The following is a 16,734-nucleotide window of genomic DNA, read 5'->3' as shown; positions in this document are numbered from 1 at the left end:
TTGAGCCAGAAAGGATTTGAAGTGAGACCTCCAAAGCTGGTAGATTTCCAAATTGATATCATTTCATTTTCATCCCTTAAGAAATACTGTTCACTAAACTAGACTCAAAATATCACTCGCAGCTTTTCTGAGCATTGCAAGTTGCCACTGAGAACGTAACCAATGTAAATTAAAAAAAAAAACAAGTAAAAGTACTCACTTTTTAATTAAGGGTGGGAATTGCAGAGTAACTCCTGAGACGATGCTATCACGATCCAGCAACTCTGTGATAATTTAGTAACTGCGCAAAAATTAATTTATTGGAAGAAAATCGTGTACAATAGACAGTAAAAGAATGTTACAGATGAAAAATGTAAAAGAATCAAAGATTACTTTTGGATCATAGTTCAAACAATAAAATAAGTGCGGCAACAGTGCCAGGGGTGTTGTCACTAAGGAAGGGCTTCTCAGTATTGCCCTTTTTTTCCACAATATTTAGCAATATTCCCCAAAGGACGATTCTGATCTTTTTATTGAAAGCTGTATGAATGGAATAAAAGTAGACATTACATGATGTTCAATGTTACTAAATTATCAATTTAATTTGATGGAGCAGGTTTCATAAAGAAGATTAAGAATAAGGAAATCTACTGCAAGTATTAAAAAAGCTAGCAACGATATAAAAGAACAATTAACACAAATGTGGGTTGAGTATTATCATCAAACACATTTTATTGAGCTGCCGTACACACACACAATCACTACTTTTAGAAAAGCAGGTAATTAAATTGAAAAAAGCAACTACGTAATTCTTTCAGTCAACTCTACTAAAAATGGCCTAAAGTGAGACTTGGCTACTATATCTATTTAGAATGAGATAATTAAGAGGGCTGCAATCTATTTAGAATTCGATAATTAATAAGGCTGCAATAACTATTTGATCAGACAAAATACGTAATGATTAAGGGATTGACGCGAATCGTTAAAGATGGCATCCCAGTGCCAACACTTGGCTCGTAAAAAGGTATTATACGGCGCCGTAAACACATAATAAGCGCAGATTGAGAGCACGCTTGTAGCCGCCGAGACATTCAAGAGTGCAAACAATTACAGCGCCTTGTGTACTTTTAGTCGGGGTGACATCATTTTTGACTCATGTCATACTCTGATGAATCCCTCATGATCGTGCGGTAGTAAAGAGGACAATCTCGTTTAATCATAGGATTCTCCCATTAGCAGGTACATTAAAATATACAATGGCTAACTTGTAAATGTACCGCTGCGACTAATGATATGTTTTTTTTTTTTTTTAAGTAAACACATCTGTGTTGGTTTTAAAGAGCTCATATTGATATTATTTCTTAAGCGGGATACATGCATAATGACGATGGGGGCCATCGAGCATTTTCTCTCTTGTGATCAAAGTAACCAAATGCCTGATTCTGAAAGTCTGAACGATTATCCTGAGCGACTTTATCAAACGGTGCGGGATGTGTGACGATGGACCTTTTTCCTCCACGATCAGCTCGGTAAGTAATCTAATTAGACCGGGAAGATAGCCAATTAAGACGCAACTCGTGCTGTTGCTAGACATAAATGATTACATAACGTGTCTCGTGAGTTATATACCACACAAAGATAATCAGACTGCCTTTGCTCAGAAAATGGTCGACGGTTAATAATCGTAGACGTTAAATCTGTTCAGTATTCAAGATTGCAAGCCAGATTTCGAAACAAATGTAGTTATAAGACAAGCTAACAGTTAGCCTACCTCTAGCTAGTCCTATGTGATTTTTTTCCAGCAGTTGAGATACCCTTTTGGTACTAGGGCCGATATTCTTACGTGTTTAACAACGCAAGCGCAGTAAGGACACAAATGGCGATTTTCTTTTGATCCTGTAAGAAGTGTGTGTGTGGATGTTCTCGACAATCAAGCTATTGGAACATCAGACGATTCGGCTGTATGAAGCTATCTGACATAAAAGTGAAATGGTGTATGTATCAAATATGTTGAGAACAAATAGAGAAAAAAAAAACAGGCTCTATGAGCACCAGGTGTTTTCCTGGAAGAACATCAAATGTGAAAAGAAAAAAATGGGTTCACACATGTGAAAAAGACAGAAAGATATGCAAGGGTATTTGCAAAATATGTTTGTTTCTATTTAAAATCCTTTTTGGCCAGTTAATAGATTTTAGAACTTCAAGGATCTAAACCGTGACTTCGGGGCCTGACATAGCTAAAATACACAAAAACTGTACAAGCATGTATAAAAATGTAAAGCAACAAAAAGATGTGTTTCACAGAAAAAATGGGACGTAGCTCAGTTTGGAGCAAAGACATTTAAAGGCACATTCTGCAATATTTCTTTCCTATTGCATTATCATGATTTCGTCTGGCAGGGACGCGCGGCGCTGCCGAAGTGCGGAGCTTCCGCAGTCAGTCTTCGGCGTAACACGCGAGTAAAGCGAGATGCCAATCTCAGCATGCACATAATTAAATATCTCAGAGCGCCTGCATGCAATAAATGTGACATCTGCAGGTGCTTTGCCTTTTTATAGCTACTGTTGTAGGATTTACACCCTTTTGTGTTAACTTCAAACTCTTTCGATTTTTTTGTCTTAAAAAATGTGTCAAAAAAAGATGAGTTTCAGTTCGTGGTTGGAAAAAAGAAAGAAAACTACAAATCATTGCAAAATGTACACATTGATACCATATTAGTTTCAGAGGAGGAGTCACAACTGGAATTCCTCAAATATATTTGATTATTCTGTGGGGTGGGTTATTTGAGGAGTGATTTCTTTCGTCACTGATCTGCTCGGCAAACAGAGGGGCTGTCAGTCTAATCATGTTCGATATTCCAAATCAGAAAGGTTGCCAGGTAGGAACCTCCCTGAAGCTGAAACGAGTAGGGGAGCCGCTGGTGTGGCTCAGTTGCTAACCGAAACAGCGGCACCTACAGAGACACTGTATTTACTGTGTTGATTGAAATAAGGGATGAAAAGCTATGAACAGAAAATCAAGTCGAGAACCAGCCTTTACCACGTCAATTCTCTTGATAACCTACGACTGAATATACTCGCTGCAAGCGTAAACTCGGCAGGTGTCTCGCGTGCTAGCGTAGCTGTTTATTTAATGCGGGAAGCGGCACGTCTGCAGGTCTGAACTGGCCGCGCTGTCACTTTGCTCCGCTACAGGTGGTGCAGACTGACGAGATGGGCGGCTTCCGCATATGGCGAAAGCACTCTTCTGCTAAATGTGTTCCGAGCAAAATAGTGTCGCCACGCGTCCGAGTCGTACGCTATTACGACGAGGCCAAGTCGGAAAGCTTGCAGACTGTGCCTTTAAAATTGCCCGACGGATGCAAAAACGGAGAAATGCGTTTCAAGTGGCGAAGTCGTCTACTTCTTCTCCATCTTCAGGGTCTTCAGGAAACCCCACAGGTCCTTGACCACCTGTGGTTGACAGGCAAGACAGGGGAAAAACGCAGAGAAAGACAAGCGTGAGACACATGACTCACTTTTCCTAACATGTTTTTGTGCGTCTCGGCAGTGGGACTTCAGCTCGTGCCTGTTGAGGAGCGACCGGGGTTTGGGTGGGGGCAGTAGTACATACCAGAGTATATGAGTAGGTGCTTCAGGTCTGACAAATCTCAGCCCGAGCTGATGAAACCAAAGCATTTGCACAGATGTTTCTCAGGATCAACAAGAGCTCTCCCCACCAACTCCACCCTATCCCACCCCAGACCAGCACCGGCACCAGCCGGGCCCTCGCTACTTGAAAGGGCTTTTCACCTGCTCTCGACACTACATGGCCAACGTTTTCCAGCTTAACTCTACGCACACGCAATGGTGAAGTCTACTTTTAGCGTTGCTCATCTGTCTCGTATACGTGGCTGAAACTTGATTGCAATCCGAGAAAATCTTTTGGACAAGTTTGCTTTTGAAGGAGCCCTGGAAGTTAACAAAAATGGCAGTTTAAAAAAAAAAAAAAAAAAACAGCCACGTTGCGGTGTTTGTCTCGTGTTTGATGTTATTGCGGTGCTTCGCCCATGCAAATTATTATTCCAACATCCATTCATTTTCTGAATTGTTTATCCTCACTAGGTATTTTATATATATGTATGTGAGAAGAAGAAAGAAGAAGAAAAAAGTAGAAGAAGAAGACAGGACCATGATGTGAGTGCATTTTGTTTACGAAAGGAAAAAGACAACAATGAATTCAGATGTTTTTGGTCGGGGGCCCGAACAAATTAATTGCATTTCCACTAATTTTGAGGGGAATAGATGATTTGAAACATGGGTGTCTTTAAGAATGGGAAAGGCCTCAAAATGCAATTCATTTTTCTTAAGAAAAACAATGATGAAAAGAACCAATTTCAAGACCGTAAATAATAAATGTCCAAACAGTCTTGAATACACTACTGCTATCTGACACTTTGCAGAAGTCTTAGAAGCTTCTCTGAGTGATTCATTTGCACACTGCCAAATAAAAGGCAATGGACTGTTGTTTTGCCACTAAAATGACAAGAAAGCAGTGGAGAAGATTTAGATTCTTCACTGGGCTGGTCAAAGGCCTTGAATATGAACGTGAGACTGGTACCATCTGCATACCACCAGTGCCTTCATTAAGGCTACAAAAGACACGCACTCCATTAAATCACTGGGAAAGAGTCGGTCTTGGCAGGTGTACTCCCATTCCGCCTCAACTCGGACCGGGCCCACTGATACAAAATGGATATAATTCAAAGAGAACACGGAGTCTTGAAGAGATGTCTGCGTGTGTGTGTGTGAAGCCGACTGAAGAGCATAATGGATGTCAACCGTGTGAAGAACAATGGCGCATTCCTGTGACTCCATCATGGCCAAGAGCTCTTCAGGCTTAAAATGAAGCCAAAGGGCTCTTGACCCCGCAACTGCCAAGAGCCCGAGCAAACCGGCCAGCTACCAATGTTGAGGCAGCGGCCTCCTGAATGGCACCAAGGTCACACGATTCACAACATTTCCTGGAAAAAAAATACAGCTTCCAACTACTGCCATGCTTGATGAAATGCAAGACTTCAGTAGATAGCTCATGATTTAGTACAAGCAAATCTCAAACTTTTTGGCTGTAGGGACCCCACACATAGTAAATTATAACTTCTTACCAAGGAACTTTGAGTGCTTATCGTTACAGAGTACTGATACGGCTGGTACTTTTGATTTATAAAATTTCATGATATGATAAAAAAAATGTACCAAGATACTTCTGTCTGACTCAGATGATTCACAGATGCAGCAATATAGCACCAGCTACTGCCAAAAAAGGACTTACACAATATCTTTTTGCCTTAAGTATTGATGTTTGTTATCAGAAGCCTCCGCGAGAACCCGATACCATTAAATTACAAAATTATATTGGCTCAGCACCGATAGCTTGTATCAACACCGGCCCATTACTTAGAGTAGCGGCAAATAGTTTGGGGTCAAGCTTTCTTCTTCCTTGTGGAAAAAAAAGACCAAGATGAATAATTCCAGACTTTTCCCACCATCAATGTGACCTATACCTTGTACAACCCAATAGCAAAAACAAAAAAAATCCAAAAATAATGTGGTTGCCCAAGTTTGCACACCTTCTAATAACTGCACATACACCACAATTTAAAGAGCCTCTGATTAAACCCAAAGTTCAGATGTTCTGGTATGCCTTTCCTGACATTTGGACTGCAAAGAGCTTCAGGAAGATTTCACCAGAGCACTCTCAGTTAGCTGTGGAATCTAAACCCATGTGCAGTCAGGAAATATATCACCCCAAAAAAATACATCAAATGTGTCACAGTTACTTACTTGTTTGTCTGAGACTTTGAAGGAACTCTTGACAAAGTTCTCAAACTTCTGCTCCGTCTTGGGCAGCGGTCTCCCCTGATGCGAGAAGACCGTAAATCAGCGAGTCGGCCATGTGGCAGACACTCAATTAAGAGCGGCGATCCGCGGGCGGTACCTCTTTGGCTGCCGTCGACAACTTGCTCTTTATCTCGGCCAAAGACAGAGCTTTAGACGGGCCGGCCTGCGCTTTGTCTTTTCCTGGAACAGGTGTCTGGAAAAAAATATATTGTCCAGATAACACAGGCTGATTGGGATGTCAGATAGAGATTTACAGAGCTGGAGATTCAAAAGATTACATAGAGCACTATTTCTTCTTTATTTCTATATGATTTGGATGCCATCTGAGCTGCTTATGGTGTATAAAATAGAGGATTGAGCGGTGATGGATTGATATTATGAGCATCGCAGAACAGCTTGCGCTTCAGCCCCAATCGTGACCTATTTCGTCTGGCCTGTGTTTATAGCCTTGGCATGAGTAAGCAGCTGGACGGAGATAAAAGAATGACAAGGGACGACAAAATGTACCCTAATTACAGCGTCTTTTTATTTTTTTTAAATTTTAATACATCAGGTACAAATTATTACTTGCGAGTCGGGGAGGGCGAGCCCTGTCGTTTCAGTTGTTGAAGTTTCCTTCAATGGCAAATCCGCAGAAATGAAAGACACGTGCCAACGAGCAACATGTGTGTTTAAGTACGTCCTTTTTTTTAGGACATGCCTTTCCGTTCAATACCTTGAGTCTTCGCTGAGCTCATAGACACTATCACAAGGAATGAAGACTGCAGCTTTCACAGTCTAACAAGTGCGTCCAGAGTGTGTCTGAACACACGCACGCACGCACGCAAACTGGATGCGAATGGATGTTACACAAGCCAACGAGCTTGTCCCTGCACGCCAAGGCAGCGTGGAATCCCAAGAAATTGCAGGGTTTCGTCGCTAGCCAGAGACATGTTTGGAGGAAGCAAGAAGATACTCATGGAAGGGGACAAGCACAGTCCAGGCCAGTCATGTTGTGCTTTGGTTTTCATTTCTGTGGATCAGTCTGCAATAGGCAGGAGAAAAAGCATCTTTGACATCCTGGTCACCTGATGCTCAATATTTAATGCCTCAAGATTTTTTGGTAGTCAAGGCAAAGTGCCATTTTTCTGTCACTGTTAGAGCCAGAGCTGCGAGTGCAAACACCTGATTTTTCTCTCATCCAAGTTGACAGCACTGTATGGAGAAATTTGCTGAATTTGATCAAACTGGTGCTTAAATGGGAGATACGGCGTTAAACCTCAGTTCAGTTCTCCGGATTTTTTTCTGGCCGGAAAAACCGTCACGTCATTTGTGCAAGACAGCATCGTCTCTCTCTTTGAGAATAAAGTCATTCTACACAGTTGAAAACATGGACTAATCTCAGGAATATGATAAGACATCAGATTTGGAAGATTAGTCAATGTTTAAAAAATATTGTCATCTGTCGCTTTCTCCGCGAGACCTGTATTTTACAGCCTACATCAAAAGGTCGAAATGAAAAGAAAAACTTGGCGCACAAGTGCCCCGCTACAGACAAAGAGCACATATGCCGCTGGCTGCTGGCCAGCCAAATCCACTACATTTATTATTTACAGGCAGCTCTCCACATAAGCCAGCACCAAAGGCCAGCTGTAGACCTAAAACAGCTGATAAACACACGAGCTTTATCATCTGGTCCAGACGCTGATTACAGATGCCACAAGACATGGAACTTAATCACAAGCACACTCATTTGACGCAATCTGTCGCCTTCAATCCAAAGCAAACACATGTTTTTGCAACACCTTTGCTCATCAAGTTTGCCCTGGGGGGGTTAGCTTGACGATGAGAACTCTGCAAACCCACATAGTCCTGAGGAGATGTGGCTCAACAAGAGCAAGTAAGCGCAATCACTGATAAGTTGTGTGTTAAGTCAACCCTGCTTCATCAAGCTGTGCGCATGTTAACAGACCTCAATCAACCAGAACAGCCCGCAATCCTTTACAAATAGGAGGCTAAAAGCAACCAAAGCAAGAGGCAAAGCATGTCTGGTATTCAATAGCTGTACTGGTTGTTCTGATTGCCAAACAAATTTCCCCCCTGGGAATTAACGTCGATTAAAACTTCAATCAAGCACACAAGCAATTTCTGCTCTTAACTGTGATTAATTGAACAACCTGCATTTGTTCTTTGAGGCTGCACATAATTTTGACCAAGGGTGGGGGAAAAAATAAAACTAAAAATGTTTTAGTAGACTGTTGTCCTGTATGACTTTTTGCCACCTAATGCAGAACACATAAGAGATGACCCTAACTCAGGTCTTGTGCGATTGGTTGACAGTTCACAATACATTTACGACTTCAGAGGCACATTTTGGTCAAGAAATGTTGATTGAATTTCAAATTGTACAAAACCGATGCCGTCTTCACGCTCTACTGTAGTAGTTATATATGTACGTGACAGAGTATGAGCCTGGTGAGTGACGTGGGCGTCGGCGAATGAGCGTGCAGAGTTTGCTGTCAAGTGCGTGTTGGGCAACTCTGCGTGAATTGCATCTCGGGTCAAATTGTGTTTTTTTTGTCAATACAGAGATTTAAGGCAAGACTTTTGCTTCAATCTTTATGATAATTGATGTATTCGATTAATTACTGCAAGCCTACACCAGTCAAAGAAAAAACGCCAGTGGGAGCAGATCAATTATGAGCATGTTGTATGTTTGGGGTTGTGATCTCATCAGTGTCGTACCTGTGTCAGGAAGTGGTGCTTTCTTAAATCCACCATTTAAATGTCGCACTAAAGCAACTTAGTGGTCTCAGGAAGAAGTTACCGCTTTCAAATGCTGCTTGGGAGTGCAGGCGGCGACTCGTCCTTTTGTCATAATGATGTCATGTAATGTTTCTGGATACGGGGGTCATGTATGTCATTCAGTGGGTTGGTCTGTTTGAAGGTTCTCATGCGCGTTAGTTCCAATCTGACGAGTCATACCCACATAAAAAAAAAAATCTTTACACTTAATGCTATCCAGATAGGCACCTGTTTTAACACATGTCAATCAGCTGCTAAAAACAATGAGTCATCCTCTGGGATAAGCCTGAGCAAAGTGGTTAACGACTTTACAACTCTGACGTCTGCTTTAAGGCATAACTTCTCCAAACTCATCAATCTAAAGAAAACCAGCTGGAAGAAAAATGGACTTTGGATCTCTGCGACTTTGTTGATTCTTATGACAAGCCCAGTTACGCAAGAAGGTGCAGCGACACGCTGGGCCGCGAGAGGTGAGAACTGCAGTGCTGGCAGCGGATCTGACGAGGCAATCTAATGACCAGTCACCTGCGTTTAGGAGAGAAAAAACAGACATTCACGCCCTCTTCCTCGCTCCTCGGGGGCATCTGGAAGCGCAAGCTGCACCAGACATCAAACGCTGGTAATGAGAGCAATTGGGAGAAGGTGTGTCCAGGAAGCGAGGGGTGTGAAGAGGTTGTCAAGAACCAACAGTTGTTCGGTACAAGAGAAGCGACAGAAACAGGCGAAGCTCCACGGGCCAAAGACTCAAACCGGTCGGACGGTCTCGGCAACTTTTGGATAATCCCCAGAAGAGAGACCTAAAATGTGTGGTGCCCGAATATCATTGAGAACATCATTTTAAATTGCGTGCCACGAACAGACCCTTTGCGCCTTTGTGCAAACATTGAGTGATGTGGAGTTGGTTGTTTTATTGCCGATCATAAAACTGTCATCGTGTTCCATCCACGGGCAATTCTTTTTTTTGTGCAATTTAGTGTCACCCATCTTTCTGATATACATAGTTGAAATTTGGAAGCAACTGGAAAAGAACTTGAGCAGATGTTTGTCTCATAACTCATAGCCATTTCAAACCAAACTGGCAGACTTCCTTTGGCCATGGGCTCTTGAGACATTACTGTGTCTCGATTCAAAATTTGGAATCACGGGATGGATTTCCAAAAGAATCTGGGGCTTCCCGACAGCAACGTCTACCAAACAACCATTTTCACCATGACGAGAGAGCGCGTGAGGAGAGAGGGCGATGGATTCCACACTGCAATGAAGACCAAACCAAGCACAAGGCCCAATTGGAATTGCTTAATTCTTATCATGGTGTCACAAACTCCTCGTTTCTGGTGCATGCCGTCAAAATTTGGTAACCAAAGGGCAAAGTCTCCTGCCACTGCAGTTCTGGGGTAAAGTTCCTGAGGTGCAAAAGCCCCCTTTTCCTCATTTTGGGAGTTACAACCTTACTCGGGGTCAGATAAGCAGCAATTGGTCTGGGTGTTTTGTCTTTGTGGTGAACCGCCTTATCTTTGTTCCTGTCAAAGCCGTTTGATCAAATGCTATGCAAAACGTGCGAGGAAGGCGGCCAATTTGTATTCCCCCGGTGTTGCGTGTTGCCGTGTGGGCTGGCGGGGGGCATCAAAAGGTGGCTGCAACCCAAGACGCAGGGGTCGCGACAGAGGGTCACGGGTTTAAACCTTGCCCCAGGAAACCATTTTAGAGGTCAGGTGTGTTTGCTTAAGAAAGAGGCAGGGTTCAAGATTTGGGCTTTGAGAGGCAACAGCCCAAAACATTCCCCCTTAGAAATTTACCATCAGGTTGCGCTAGTTACAATGCGCTTATCACATTCCAGAGCACAAGTAGGGTAAAACTGATTTTCATTCATTAGACTTAGTTAATGAAAGGAGATGGTCATTAAGACTAGGTACCTTAGTCTGTGGTTTAGCGCCGGATCCTGATGGTTTCTGCGCAGGGCCATTTTGTTTCATCCAACTTTTGTTAGCCTTCTTTGATATTTCCGGGCCCTATGGTGGTGGTGGGGACAAAAATCATAAAGGGAAAGAAAACATAAATGACCGCTGCTAATAAAATAAGCACCGAAGGTCTTCCATTTAGGTTTCTATTGATAGAATTTACCTGCACGATTATCTACTAACTCACGTTTCCCGAACGCCAAATGCTTTCCTCGCCTCGGAGCGGGTTGCAAGTGTAATTGCCCGTGTTGACATAACGACTACAACACCATTACGCGTGTCATTTCCTGAAGCGATACTTCTGGAAAGATCAAGTGACGGCATTTACGAGACGTTTTGAATAGCGGAGAACGCTTCGGTCATGACAACACACCTGTCATGTTTCAATATTGACGAGGGAACAATGCATGCTGGAAAATGAGCTGCGGTACAGTCAAAAAGATTGTAACACAGCCAACATGCTAAAGGTGGAACACTGTGCTCATAATGCGCTACATGTTTGGGATTGCCGCTATATTCGACAACTACCTTAAACCTTTCCAAAACACTCAAGCTCTTATGAAGTTGTTTGGGGCTTGCTCTATTGGGTGTTCCATGTAGAAAAGCAAATTGCCAGGGCATTCCATAGCACACACTGGGCTCAGTGGCTAGAACGAGTAAATTCTGAAAAACCTTCAAGTGTTTAGATGCCAGAAGCTTTCTTGAATAACAAAATGCAGAAACATTCATAAACAACTTTCTACGACTAACCCCCAAGCACTTAACACGGAGACGAGCTAACAGTTAGCCAATTAACAGCAATCCGCTAACCTAATGTAAAAATGGAATCAAGAATTCTGCAAATTTGAGACCAATCAAATTGAAAACCTCTGTCAGTAAGTCTGATCATTAAAATCAAGCAAATCCGTCAAACGGGCTTCAAAGACAATTTCACAATTTTATTCATTGTGAAAGTGGAACAAAAAAATCGAAAATCAAAAATATCAACCCACTTGCTGATTGTCTAAGATTATTTACATGCAGTTTCACCCATCATCAAGCTATCTGCTTTACTTGCTTATCAAGGAGCGTGAAGCCATGGGCTCGGGTCACGTAGGAGGGTGAAGACAACAGAATAAATCAACAGGTGACAGACATGCTCAGCTGTCATCCGACCCCAAGGCGAGGATCGGCGCTCATGTCGCAGGTATGCGCATCTGCCCCGCTTTGATCTCTCGCCCTGGCACCGTTTCTTTTTGGACCCGCGTGGTTTTGTCAAAGCCAGGAGGAATCACCTGCCGAAATTGGGCCGATTGCACAGACACACACGCATGCACTTGAAAGCGATTGCGGAGACACGCAAAACGTGTTCAAAGGCGAGGGCCAGGTGCGGGGCTGAAATGGCACAAGAGACGATTTATAAAAAAAAAAAAAAAAAAGCATTCATATTAACAGTGGGATGACAGAAGGCCGAAGATATGCAGGCTTGCAGAAAAAAAGTTGTGCAAAGAAATTGTACATGTGTTAAGACTGAAATCTACAGTGGAATCTGCAAAATGCAACAATTTGGAGTTTTGGAAAAGCAATAGTCCAAACTTCAAACCAGCATCGTGTGTGATGGCAGCAAAACCTGCAAGACTCCAGCTTAGAAGGTAGTGAGCAAGAGTGCTTGTGCAAGCACCCTACAAGATTTGCGACGTCACAAGTGGAATGACAATCTGATCTAATAAATTTCTCAGTTATACGCTTTTTATTTTTCATTACACGGCTTTATTTATGGCGTGTGGGTGGGAGAGAGAGGGGGGGTTATCAAGTGAGTCTGCATTGTGAAGGGGGTGCATTGCTTCCAATTTCTAAAAAAGATAAATAGAAGGGTTAAATACAACCAAATTGTCCATAAAAATCTTACATTAAAGCTTGCAAGGGAGAAAGTGTGTGCTGATATTGGAGCTAGGGGGGGGGGGTGCTTTTAAAACATGGGAAAGGCTAAAATCTACAATTTTTATTATTGTTTCCCCAAGTGTAGTTTCATTGAAAATGAACGCAAAAAGGTTAGACATGACTAACAGATATTTCTAAAAAATAGTACCTGCTTAAAAGGTTGGGAAAGGTTGTGGTGACTTATAATAAAAGTTTACATACAAAGACAATTTAACTCAAACTCAAGCTTTTGGCCATATTTAGGTGTGTATCTTAAAAATATTTTTTCAAGTGAGGCACAAAAACAAGCTTGATATATAAAAAATCATTTTCCGAATACGAGTTATAATTTACTACCCTCGAAGTCAATCAGTGTTCAGCTTTGGAGGTTCCACTGCACATTGGTTGTATAGATTGATGTGCTTACTGCAAATGTAAAAAAAACCTCATGCATACACGGTGTGCACATGGGTGTGAGCGTAGTCATGAAATAGTGCCGTCCTGCTGGTGAGACGGTGAGAATTCCCGCCCGTAGATTACAGAGGAGAAATCCGATCATTACGCCACGCGAACCCTGTGTTTTAGTCTTCAAAAACAGGTGGGCAAAAGCGGGAACAGGATGGTTAACTCATAGATGGGGGGGAAGATGGACGGTCAGTGGTTGCAGAAGTGGTGGGCGGGGCAGGAGACAAATAAAATGTTGCAAAAGGACTTGAGGTAGAATCTTCTGCCTATGCTGACACCAAGTGGACAACCAAGGACTAACAAGTCCTTTTGACACATGCGGCCTCATTTTCTTTCATTTGGTGATGAGAGAAATAATTATTCATCTAAAAAGCAAAGCCAAATCGTTCGGTCTTACTTTTTTTACGCTCTTCTGGGGCATGACGTCATCACTGTCGTCGTCTTCATCATCATCACTAGAACATAGCAAAAGGTAATGTAAAGCTTGAGGCTGATAAACTTGGCTGACCAGATTATCAACAGTAGGGAGATAAACATACTCATCATCATCATCATCGCTGTCTTCATCAGAGTCCATTTTGAGCTTTTTCTGCAAAAGGAATGAGCGAATTGAGTTTTCACATGCAAACCATGAAGTGTTTAAGCAGGGTAGACGCAGCAATGATTGGATTGATTTTGAGACAACCACAATCGTAAATGTAAAACCTGTTCAATATTTACTATGGCAAATCAATATCGAGTTTGGTTAAGATAATCTCGTTTTCAATTTGCTGACTCCGTGTGACATTTGGGTCGTTCAGCGAGACGCAAAGCTGTTATTCTGCTACACACGTGGCAAAAAGTGGACACACAGGTTAATTGTACCTTCTGCCACCTAGTTGAAGAGCATTTATTCGTTCTGCCTGTCACCATATGTTGCTGGTACAGATAGAGAAACCAGGTTACATTTTTAGTATGGAAAAAATAAACAGCTTTCATGAAAATGAAATGGAAATCAGTATAATATGATCATTTTTGCCTACACACCTCAAGTGAAATGGCAGGATGCGTGTAGCATGCTTAAGTCAGTAGAAAAACAATTGGAACATTTCATGAGCATCCACTAAAAAATATTAACTGCGACATCCACCTGTGAAACCCTTTTCTCCATTATCAACCCAGCGGGGCGCTTCACCGGCGACGTGTTGTGTTCTTCCTCTTCATTGTCTGAATCCCTTACACCTTACAAAACAACAAAAATCCCAAATTAGTTTATATTCAGATTTAGCACGCTCAGCTATCTCCCCATCCATTTTCTCTAGCGCCTGTACTCATAGCTGTGCTTGGAGCCTAACCTGGATAACTGAGTGAGAGGCAGGGTACACCCTGGACTAGGGGTGTCCAAACTTTTTGCAAGGAGGGCCATATTTAGTAACGTGAAGGGGCCCGGGGGCCAATATCTCCCGGGGGGGTGCTAGTGGGACGTCCAGCGCTGCGCGTTCCCTTCTCTTTCGGGGGGGGGGTGCTAGAGGGACGTCCAGCGCTACGCGTTCCCTTCTCTTCCGGGGGGGGGGGGCTAATCGGACGTCAAGCGCTTTGTGTGGCGGGCTCCATCTAGTGTGGAAACTGAGAAGTGCTCAAGCTGTTGTGCGGGCCACATTCAATTATGTTTTCAGAATTTGCTGCGGGCCAATAAAAACTGGACCGCGGGCCGCAGTTGGCCCGCGGGCCGTAGTTTGGACACCCCTACCCTGGACTATTTGGTTATTTTTCTTTTACAAAGTTCATGACATGTTAAGTGTTAAATCTTTTCTCAAATACAGAATAATAAGCCACAACGTTTGTGGTGCATAATAGAAACACACTATTCTGTCAGTCCAGAACGAAGGAAATGAAGTAAGAAGATGTTGAACTTTAGCACTTCAAGTTACATACATATTTAAAAATTCTGTGAAGAATAATAAGGCGTTAATACTCACTGACAAAATGCTGCCCACTAATGTGTACTGGCCCGGAACCTGACAGGAGGCGTAATGTAACTGGCGGTGTGATCTCAAACCCGCCTAAACCCATCTAGGAAAATCAGATGATATTCCTATTAAATTTCTGTAACAGGACACAACACACACGCAGGCAAGCACAGATTTGGGGGGGGTTTGACTCACAGACGGCAAGACGGATGGCTTCAGCACAACGAGCGGTACTTTTGTGGCCTTTCCATCGTAGGTTAGGGCCTCCACTTCCACCATGTGGAACTTGTCCTCAGCCTCAGCTCCCAGGCAAGCCTGATGCAGTGGCAGGTTTCAGCGTACAACACAATTTAGTGCGTATACACAACCTCACTGTGCACTCTATAATTGTGTTCATCATGAAAATACAGTGATCCCTCGTTACTTCGAAGATTTTTTTTTTCCAAATTAAAAAAACATTTAAAAGTCAAAATAAAACTTCTAAATTGAGGAAACGTGTCTAACCTTTAGGACAATGTAGTGTTGCTCCAAATGTTCGTTTACATTCCTTTAGAAGTCCGTTTTCGCGTGTTAACACGATCGCAAATTAGCATCTTTCCGCTAACTCGTTAGCCTGGCCAGTACTTCGTTGGTGACCGTACTTCGCGGATTTCGCTTAACGCGGGTGGTTTTGGGAACCAATTATCCGCGATAAACGAGGGATTACTGTATACATTAAGAATATTAATGAATAAATGTGAAAAAATGAATAATTGTGGCTTGTCCTGGCCACCCAGCCACTGTCTATGGCGTTTCCATTATGTGTTAACAATAGGTTAGGGTTCGGGTTGGGGTGAGATATGGCTATGTTGCGTCTCAATCCAAGTCAGCTGGAACATACAGCTCACTCAACAATTTTAGGCAGTGTAGGAGAAGGATGAAAGGAAGCATAACATGTTTCCTTTTAAAATGTAGTCATTTCATTTACCCATGCAATTAAAGACCAGGTGAGCCAACCATGATCACGTGACCCTAACGGAAAGCTGCCAGATTGGCGCCAGTCGAAGCTGACGCGGATTCGTGTGTGTTTTGAGCTCCAGGTAAGGAATTGTGAACGAACGCTAAAGTTGTTGTTTTTGTCTTTGTTGTTTTTCTTACACTTGGCGAGGCCAATTTACACTTTTGAAGGACGCCTTACCGCTTTGAGGGACAATTGTTGCTCCGTTTCATCGTCGTCGACGTCAACTTTGTACTCCCGTTTGTCCGATTTGAGGGTACAACCTGGAGAAAGACATGCGACAAGACATTACCGAATACTACGTGCGTGCACACTTCAGGTCTGCAAAGACGTGGAGTAACTTGAGGTAAGCCTGCTTGCCATATTATGTCCTTTATCCTCCGGCTAGCTAACAAAAGATCACAATTGAGGTTAAGGTAAATGTGCCTGTTACACTAGCAGCGTCTATTAGGTAAACCTATTATGTGCGTCAGGTGAAAATACAAAACCAATTCGTTTTATGAAGGCTAGAGCTTACCAAATAAATACATTTGAGGTCTGTTCATATCTGAAATATCGCCCTCCATCTTTGTTGTGTGCGGTGTGGGGTTTTTACTTCCGTAAGTCGCTTTGACCGACGCGTCACTGAGCCAATGGGAGATGCAGAAGAGTATGCGTCACGGCGCCAATGGTTTGAGCCAATAGAGTCAAGGTGGAGGCGGGACAAAGAAAATTGGAAATCTACTGTAGTTGAACGCTAGAGAGCGCTGTCGTAAAGTGGAGCCGATTAAAAAAAAACGTGAAAACAAAAGGAGGCCTACTGTTAGAACTCCTTTCGTACAAC

The 16,734-nt window shown here is 42.7% G+C and overlaps 1 protein-coding gene across 6 annotated transcripts; it reads right to left on the bottom strand.

The window, feature by feature from the left end:
* Positions 1-690: 690 nt before the first annotated feature.
* On the bottom strand, positions 691-16,549 carry npm1b (nucleophosmin 1b). 6 transcript variants are annotated; one of them, XM_037261497.1, is made up of 11 exons: positions 16,429-16,549; positions 16,092-16,174; positions 15,110-15,229; positions 14,924-15,017; positions 14,095-14,186; positions 13,505-13,554; positions 13,363-13,420; positions 10,557-10,652; positions 5,957-6,052; positions 5,803-5,877; positions 691-3,432 (listed from the first exon to the last, which is right to left on the bottom strand). In XM_037261497.1, the coding sequence occupies exons 1-11, from the start codon at positions 16,475-16,477 to the stop codon at positions 3,379-3,381; spliced, it is 867 nt and encodes a 288-aa protein (XP_037117392.1). In that variant the 5' UTR covers positions 16,478-16,549; the 3' UTR covers positions 691-3,378. The 6 variants fall into 6 exon arrangements, with proteins under 6 accessions (XP_037117392.1, XP_037117393.1, XP_037117395.1 ...); XM_037261498.1 differs by having other exon boundaries at positions 13,508-13,554; XM_037261500.1 differs by having other exon boundaries at positions 13,511-13,554.
* Between the last annotated feature and the right edge of the window lie 185 nt (positions 16,550-16,734).

The sequence above is a fragment of the Syngnathus acus genome, chromosome 10 (genome assembly GCF_901709675.1).
Source record: "Syngnathus acus chromosome 10, fSynAcu1.2, whole genome shotgun sequence".
Classification (NCBI taxonomy): Eukaryota; Metazoa; Chordata; class Actinopteri; order Syngnathiformes; family Syngnathidae; genus Syngnathus; species Syngnathus acus.
The sequence above is the reverse complement of the archived record's forward strand: the minus strand, read 5'-3'. Positions and strand labels throughout refer to the sequence as shown.

Bases quoted from the DNA above. Each gene is read 5' to 3' on its own strand.
- npm1b (XM_037261497.1), bottom strand. From the start codon at position 16,477: ATGGAGGGCGATATTTCAGATATGAACAGACCTCAAATGTATTTATTT. The intron at 15,018-15,109 runs GTGAGTCAAACC...TGATTTTCCTAG, and splicing joins AGCCATCCGTCTTGCCGTCT to ATGGGTTTAGGCGGGTTTGA. The intron at 13,421-13,504 runs GTATGTTTATCT...GCTATGTTCTAG, and splicing joins AGCGATGATGATGATGATGA to TGATGATGATGAAGACGACG.